The sequence below is a fragment of the Formica exsecta genome, unplaced genomic scaffold (assembly GCF_003651465.1).
Source record: "Formica exsecta isolate Colony F162 unplaced genomic scaffold, ASM365146v1 scaffold221, whole genome shotgun sequence".
In the NCBI taxonomy this organism is placed as follows: Eukaryota; Metazoa; Arthropoda; class Insecta; order Hymenoptera; family Formicidae; genus Formica; species Formica exsecta.
In genome coordinates this window covers 37264-46552 of record NW_021849508.1, presented here as the reverse complement: position 1 = coordinate 46552, position 9289 = coordinate 37264, and the positions used below count along the sequence as shown (strand labels likewise).

Here is a 9289-nt window from a genome sequence, read left to right as displayed (position 1 = left end):
TCGAGCTGAACGGCATTGCTATTGGCTCGGTCCAATCGCATAAGTTCCTTGGCATTTATCTTGATCCCGCTCTCAGCGGCAAAACTCATGCCCTTTATCTGGTGAACAAGTGCGGGAAACTTTCCAACATCTTGAAATTGCTGAGGGGGGTGTGGTGGGGAGCGGACCCCAGGACCCTGCTCTGCGTTTTTAAAGCTCTCGTTCGGGGCTCTATTGAATATGGCTCCTTTATATTTCCCTTGCATAATTCTGGTCTAGTGGAACTCTTGGAGAGGACTCAGCGTAGGGCCCTTCGCTACTGTATGGGCCTGAGACAGACTATCCCTACTATTGTGGTTTATGCGGAGTCGGGTATTAGTCCAATTAGACATTGTTTTACTTTTTTGACATCGAAATTTATTTTCCGATCTTTTGCACTTAGGGACAATCTTCTTATTGAAAAGCTTTATGACCTTCAGGCTGCCCTTTTTAACAATAACAAATATAACCTGTTCAACAGATTCCTTCTGTATAGAGCCTTTTGCCTGAATAAAGAATACAAGCGTAGAATTGCCTCTTTTTCTAAGGTTCCTATGCATCTTTTCTCTTATGAAACCTTATCTTTCCAACCTCCGAGGTTACCCCTCCCCTTGTCGTGGAGGGGATTCGCCGGGCTCCGTTTCCTCAGCTTACTTTTCAATCGTCCCTGCCCCATCTCATTGATGGTAGACACCTAATCTTCACGGATGCTTCCAAAAAGGAACCTGGGGATTGTGTTGGCATTGGAGTCTTTTCGCCGTCTCTCCACATTCAAAAAATGTTTAGGGCTGACTGTAGCTCCTCTGTATTTTCAGGTGAATGCATGGCCATCATTCACGCGATGGAATACATCCTCGAAAATGGTGTTAACAAGGTGACGATATTCTCGGACTCCCACAGCGTGATTGATGTCATCTCTTCCGGCAGAATCGACAGAGATTACAGCTATCTCGTCCTTGTTCTCAAAAATAAGCTGAGGTCAGCCTCTCTCCAGGGCATTGATGTTATTTTAACATGGATACCCGCGCATGTGGGTATCCTGGGTAACGAAACGGCGGATCTCCTTGCTGGGCGGGCTGTAAGGTAGGGTGAGGCTTCGGAGTATCTCCCTCCTCATACGGACTTCTACTCACTTGCTCGAGATAGATATATTAAGACTACAGGGGACTTTCTTGCTTCCCAAGCGGGTCGGAAGGGCTCTCGGTACTTTGGACTGTATCCATCTTTTTCGCCTAATGCATGGTTTTACAGTCATTCTCTTGATCGCGTTGGGGTGGTGACTGTCGCACGAATTCGTTCTAATCATTATAATCTAAACTATAATCTTTTTAGGTGCAACATTGTGGACTCCCCCGCATGTGATTGCGGGGCTCCCCAACAGGATATTGGCCATGTCCTTTGGTCCTGTCCGCTGCTCTCCGCACAGCGTGGCTCGCTCCTCTCTGCCGTCGAGCGAGGCCTTGGAGTTCCTCCCCCCTATGACATCTTTGAGCTTTTAAAATTTCCGTCCTATAAAATAGTCGCTCTTATTGTTTCCTTCCTACGCTTGAATAACATTTCGATTTGACTCGACGAATTGGAGCCTTGCTTTGGCGCGCATGCGCAGTGTTCTCATCCTTGTAAACTAAGTTGAAATGGCTCTCTGGCAGCATGAACAGTGATGTACTCTGTTCCTTGCCAATAAATAGAAGAAGAAGAAGAAGCGGAAGCTGCTCGACGAGGCAGACACGGAACGCGTCAAGCTCGAGCTCAATATCAAATGCTTGCGGGATGATAACGAAGATCTCAAGAACAAGTAAGTGATACAGTATAGTATTTTTTCACATTGTTTTTTTACTTGCGAGATAGAGAGGAAAGTCAAATGCCATTAATAAAAATTATATTAATATTGATAGATATTGGCGTAATTGAGCTTGTGATATTTTGAGAATTATTGTGTCTATCTAGAGTGTGAATTTCTATACAGAAATAACTCGATGTAAGAATTTTCATTCCGTTTTGTGCTTAAGCATGAATTGGGTCGCTTGTTGGATGCATGATAGATGTGTACCGTTGTTTAATGAAAATAAGTGCACTGTAGTAGTAACGTTCGGATTTCAATGCTATAGAGCCTATGCTATGTATTAAAAAATAACAGATATTAGTACAAGAATCTTGAAGTAATTAAAATGGTATCTTAATTTATTTTTATTTAGTAAATATATATAATGTAAAATCCTTCGATTGAAAAAATTATAAAAAGTATAAGTTAAATAAAAAAGTTCTCAAATAAAAAAATATGGGTACGGCTATTTTTACTGAGACAAGAAGACTTCTTCAAGGTGACAGCGACAATCTACTTGTGGAGATGCAATTGGGAGATCCTGAAAAATATTTCAACTATCTCAGAATGTCTCCAAAAATAACAAGCTACTATGTTTATTAAGTACTAAAAAGCATTCAAATACTTACAGGACCATCCATTTATAAAGTTTTTATATTTTCTATACACTTTTGTTGAGTTTTGTTGAGACGGTAACGGATTCCGCGGATTCCGCTCAAATGTGCGGAAAGAAACGACTCAATTCGCGGAAACGCGGAATAGTTACTTTTCTAGTTACAATTCTCTTCCGCGTTTCCGCGTTTCCGCGCTCCATGTAATGGCACCCTAACAGGCAACCGTGTCTTACATATTGTATATTTATTCACTCTGTTATCTATATTATTATTGATCAACATACAATATTTAATTGCACGTATAATTTTAACTATAATTTAAACATATATATGCACATATGTATATATACAAATAGCAAATTCTCAAAAAATAGGCGCCCGTTAATTTTGTTGCATTACTGCTTTCTGCCACGAGAGGCCAGAAAGCATTTTCAGGTTGTATCTCGACCGTAAAGCGGTACGTTAGAAGAACAAGGACAGCACGCGATTGTCGCTCCTTGTCTAGATTTATCTCTCAACGATCGCATCCGTGTGCTCAACGTATCGGTGTTTGTGCCTTCACAGATACTACGCACATACGCAATGAAAGAGAGACAAAGACGGCGCAATCATCTTTTTTTGTCAAGCGATCAGTGTACTACCACTATCGAAAAGATCGAAAAGTGGATGTAGCACGGATATGAACCAAATGACCGACAGTATCGAAAAGTGGATGTAGCACGGACATGAACCATATGGAGATTTGACCGACAGTACCGAAAAGTGGATGTGGGTAAGTGTTTCCAATTCCTAAAAGTGGATGCACGGCGCTGCTCTACGGCCTAGAAAAAGCGTCCCACGAAAATCGCCGGCATTGCCTCTCTCAGGCTTCTCTCTGGTTGAGCAAAGTTACACTAGAGTTACGATAAGATTAGATGTTACCAACTGTACAAACTACAGCTACAACTGTCAGTATTCTGACATATTAAGGTTAAATTTTTATAACAAAATATGATGGATCCGAGAGCGATAATGTTAATTTCGCAGTATCAAAGTAATATGCAGAAATTATTTAAATATATAAGTATTTGTATAACCACAACACAGCTCCGTAAAGTTAGCCGGACCACTATAACTTTTTAATAATTAAATTTATCTAATCGTTTGGTGATCGTTTGGTGATGATTGGTAGCTTAATTAAAACGGTTGGTGGTCAATCGTTTTTTTTAGACTTGGTGAAATTGGCCCTAACTGGAAGCTGTAAAGTTAGCCGAACAAATATATTATTTACCAACCAATTTTGTTAAAATTGGTCTTAATTGAAAAACAATCGTTTGGTGGTGATTGGTAGTCTAATTACAACGTTTGGTAGTTAATTATTAAGGTACTACGATTATAAAACCATGTGCGCTGATCCTGCGCCGTGTGTGTGTGTGCGCGCGCGCGCGCGTGCTTCCTGTCCATGCATGCACTTTAGTATATTCCAAACTTTTTTTGTTAAAATCTTTTTAATAAGCAACGAGTGACGATTAAATTAGAAGAAAAAGTTACTCAGAATTATGTCCTTGACAACATATATCAAGGTTATTGGGGCTGGGTCCCCTTTTCGCTATATTTACCCTCATTGGATATCGTGCGACGCGTCATCGCGCTGGCTGCAAGAGCCATCCCTGCCAAAAATGGTCGATTAAAACGGATTTTAAAAAATGTAATCCGAATCGATCGGGATTTCTGCACCGAAAATGCGGTATTAAAACCGATTGAAAATAGTCAAATCGAATTTAGTATCCTTCAGGCGAGATTAATGTTGGATGACATATTTCCACCTCAATCCGAAATTATACGATTTCATAAAGTTATAATTAAACCTGTTTTAATGCAATAGAATTGGAATTTACCATAGTCGATACATAGGTGAAAATAATCTTTCTTAATAAAAAATTACATCATTTCGCAGATGAAAAGTAAATTGATTTTATGTCGTGTGAAGTCGGATTTGCTGTTATCATGAGTCACAATCAATTATTGAATCGGTGTTTCTACAATTGAAACGGACTCAGTTGTTAAAAACAAACATACGATTTCTCCGCAGAGGGTCCGCCTTATATCCCCGCTCGACCGCTTTCTATTTCCAGGTGTTAAAACCGATTAAAACCGACTATGTTTTAATCGGTTTTAATCGACCATTTTCGGCAGGGCAGCTTATATGTACTTACCGGAAAAAATTGATATTTCTTTAGAATATCTACTTGAACAGCCGCAAATATGCTACAACCTGCCGAAAATGGTCGATAAAATTTGAATATAAAAGCAAAAATTTGATAATAATTTTTTAATGTGCAAAATGCTTCAAATTTAATAGATAAACTTTGAGAATATATAAAGACATCCAAGAGAGACGAGAAAAAACTCGTTGTATTTGCGTAAATTCACAATCTTTTTTTCTTATCTCTCTTGGATGTCTATATATTCTCAAAGTTTATCTATTAAATTTGAAGCGTTTTGCATATTTGTAGCATTATATTTAAATATTACAAATACATTGTACCGCAGTGATGCCAGAATTGAAACGCGAGCAACACGACTCCGTAATGGTAGGGATACACACACACAAGCGTAAACCGTGTACATGTAATGCGCAGAGCGCTCTGCGCATTACATGTACACGGTTTACGCTTGTGTGTGTAAGCGTACCATTACGGAGTCGTGTTGCTCGCGTCTCAATTCTGGCATCACTGTTGTACCGTAACATTACTGTAGTCTTACATTGTAATATTTCTGAGGGCGGACATTTTAACGTTTCCGCAGTAACATTGCAGAAACATTTCGCAACTTCCATGCAATATTACAATGTTTCAATGTAAGGTCTATGCAACGTTTCTGCAATCTCTCAGTGCTGTATGGGCACAGTATATACAGTAGCGCAACTTTCCCAATTTTGTGTTGGCCAAAACGGAGTGCGCATGCGCGAAATAAGTAAGTTGGCCAGTAACGCCATCTAAATTTCTCTCTCACTTACTCTTTTTTTCTACTCTTTCGTTCGCTCTCACACTATTTAAATACCCAATTAAATGCCTACTGCCTACCTTATTTGGCGGAATAGATGACATTATATGTTATTTATTGTACGATCGCACAATTTATCAGAGTTTTTGATACAATGCGATTACGAAACGATATTTTTTTCTTTTTTAAATATATTATTAACAATTTATCTGTATATATTATTTATTAAAATACATTATTTTGGATTATTATTTATTGCTATATATATGTATCAATGAGTTAGAGAGAGAACGAAAAGCGAGAGTGAGCGAGAGAGAAGTTCAGTACCGACCAACTTACTTATTTCGCGCATGCGCACTCGTTTTGGCCAATACTAACATCAAAGGTGCCGACAGGGAGTTGCGCTACTGTATATACTGTGGTATGGGTATAGTCCCATACAGCACCGAAAGATTGCAGAAACGTTGCATAGATCTTACATTGAAACATTGTAATATTGCATGGAAGTTGCGAAATGTTTCTGCAATGTTACTGCAAGTCTGCGGCAACGTTAAAATGTCCGCCCTTAAAAATATTACAATGTAAGACTACAGTAATGTTACGGTGCAATGTATTTGTAATATTGAAATGCATTGCTACAAATATGCAAAACGCTTCAAATTTAATAGATAAACTTTGAAAATATATAAAGGCGATCCAAGAGAGATAAGAAAAAAAGATTTTGTGAATTAGAACGTGTTTTTTCTCGTCCCTCTTGGATGTTTTTATATATTCACAATGTTTATTTATTAAATTTGAAGCATTTTACATATTAAAAAATTATTACCAAATTTTTGGTTTTATATAGAAATGGAAACTATTAAACAATTTTCTGTTATCTATAATTCTGTTTTCTATAATTAACATCGCTATTTTATAAATAATTTACAAATTTAAGAAATTGATAATGATTAAATAATTTAATTCATAGAAATTGAAATTTTATTTATACAAATATTAGACTCTATTTTTTACATCTTATATAGACAATAAATGGATAATTTTAACTTTTTCAGACACTTATTTGTCCGATTTCTGAACAATCAGTTCAATATCTGAATTCCTTGTGTTGGGATCGTATCAGACAAATTAAACTGATAAAAATAGTTATTATACCTTTAATTTTACTAGCCGCTCTTTGCAAGATTTATATAACCATCGTGATTAAAACTTAAATATAGGATAGATAAAGCAACGCGCGCTGCATAGCGATAAACGAACGAACTAGCGATTATCGAAAACTGTTTTTTGTAATGTTTTTGGAATGTTGCTGTAATATTCTCATGAAATATTACAATTACATGTTCCAATAATGTCTCAACAATATTACATTGCAACTTGCAAGATTGTAACATTGCTGCAATGTAATTGCAATGTTCTGTGCTGTATGGGGTTCGTTCGGAATTAAAATCGATTACTCTTTAATCCGGGCGCGGATTGAACCGATTAAAACTGATTAAAACGGATTATGTTTTTATCGGTTTTAATCAATCATTTTCGGCAGGGAGGGTACGTGCGTGCGATGCGGAGGAAGCAGGGATCCAGATCATCGGATGAGTGCGAGAAGGTGTTCGTAGAAAGCAAGGAAGCGTTAAAGCGAAACAAACTGTTAACACATTACAACGTCAACTCTAGAATTTACATAGAATTCGACGCGTGAGAGCGGGGGTAGGCGCGGTATTATACCATACTATCGATGGCAAACAGCGACCAATACGTTTTGTATCCGCGACACTGGTCGCGTTCAGCAGAGAAAACCGCTTAGTAGCAATCGAATGTGATTGGTTCTTACTTTTAGAACCAACGAATCAACGTCGAGTGTTGACAAGACGATAACTAAGCGCTTTCTCTGCTGAACGCGGCCACTGACACAGGCCAAACAAAACTACAGCCAATTGGAGCGCGAAGCGCTGGGATTTTCGCAGTAAAAAAAAATCCATAAATACATTTACGGCAGAAAATTTGTTTTAATAACGGATAATGAGCCTTTAAAAAAGATTTTAGGGTCTAAAGCGGGTATTCCACCACTAGTTGCAAGTCGTTTACAGCGAATCTGTTGTACTTATTGGACTGAATATTACAAATTGTTGTAAATCAGAGGTATGTAAATGGACGCGTTCAGAAAACACAACTGTTGAGCATCGTCTTGTCAACACTCGACGTTGATTTGTTGGTTCTAAAAGTAAGAACCAATCACATTCGATTGCTATTCAACGGTTGTCTCCTGAACGCACCCAACGTTTAACGAACAAAAGAGAAGTATACGATAGATATCTGCTGATAATGAGGTAATATACAATGAAATAAGAACTTTTTCTTAGAATGTATAATATAATTTTATTTTTCCTTCCTTTTATCTTTATTTCTATGCTTTTTATCTTTATTTCTATTTTTTTTATCTTCTGATGATAATACCGGTGATATTACTTCTTGTTTCACAGAAATGTTTGTATCCATTACACTTGTATCATCTTCTCTTTTCCTTTTTCTAGAGCCAACGTCACCGTTTTTCTCCGTCTACATTTTTTTTAAATATTTTATAAATAGTCAATCTCATACACATACACACACGCACGCATATATATATCTACATATTAAAAAAAATATTGGAGAAATTAGAAAGTTAAAATAATTAAGACTTGCCTTAATGTCTGCCGTTGACGTCGCTGTTGCAGAATAATCTGTGTAATTTTGTAACCAATCTGCAGGTGTGTTTTCATTTGGTTTTCCATATTTATCTAAGGTCTCTTCAAGTACCATACGTTTTTTTTGCAATGCTTTAGGACCTAAACCCCACTTCCTTGGATATGCATCTCTCTCCATGATTACTCTTTTAATTTTTGCAGCTACTCCATGATCACAAGCAGCCATAGTTGGAGAGGTCATCAAAGCTATAGCTAAATACATATAAATAAAATTTTGTTTAAATATTATTTAAAAATTCTAAATAAATTTTTAAAAATAAATTAAAAATAATATATAAATTCAGAATTTTTCTTACGAGTTGAATAGCAGATAATGCAAGAAGTTGAATAATGTACAACATTGTTATATACAGGATGTCTAATAATAATCGCCCCACGCGTAATATGCATTTAGAGCGGGTTAAACCGAGTAGGAAAGTTCTCTACTTTTGCGATTTTCGCAATAATTAATGAAAAATTAATTAAAAAAGATCAGCCAATTCACGCGAGTATTATCGCGCGGTGAGAAAGAACGGCCTGATATGGGCTGTATTGATATGTGGTTGCTAAGACGCGAGAATCCATTGTTAAGCCCGTTCTACATTGATCGCATGTCGCCAGTCGCAAGCAAATCGACCAATCACAGTCGAATATTCGACGGAATATTATACACCACTCGTACATAACTGTTGTCATTTGTAAAGCACTCCTCTCAAAATTTTGTCGCGCGCCTACTTTTGGGTTCTCTTCTCGCTGCGTCCTTATACTTGCATGAATTGGTCGATCTTTATTAATTAACTTCTCAATAATTATAACAAAAATCGCAAAATGATACAGGACTTTCCTGCTCAGTTTAACCCGCTCTACCTGCACATTATGGGTGAGGCGATTATTATGAGACACCCTGTATATATATACAGGGTAGGCCATTTTAATGTATCCACTGAAATATCTTAAAATCTATAAGTTTAAGATGAAAATGTTTTAGACAAAAGTTGTATGATTCACAGGGGGACACATGATGAAAATATGGACTTGACCTTGAATGACCTTTTCAAGGCCAAGTCAATGTGATTGATGTTTTCTTAAATGGAACCCCCCATTTTTTATTGCATATTCTTGTAGCT

At 37.2% G+C, this 9289-nt stretch overlaps 1 protein-coding gene across 1 annotated transcript in view; it reads right to left on the bottom strand.

The window, feature by feature from the left end:
• Nucleotides 1–7797: 7797 nt before the first annotated feature.
• The window catches only part of LOC115235403 (H/ACA ribonucleoprotein complex subunit 4-like), a 6551-nt gene continuing 5059 nt past the window's right edge, over nt 7798–9289 (bottom strand). The window contains exons 6-7 of the mRNA XM_029807178.1: nt 8122–8413; nt 7798–7995 (exon numbers count right to left, since the gene is read on the bottom strand). Of these exons, the coding sequence (XP_029663038.1) occupies nt 7816–7995; nt 8122–8413 (472 nt within the window). The 3' untranslated portion in view covers nt 7798–7815. The remainder of the gene's footprint in view (nt 7996–8121; nt 8414–9289) is intronic.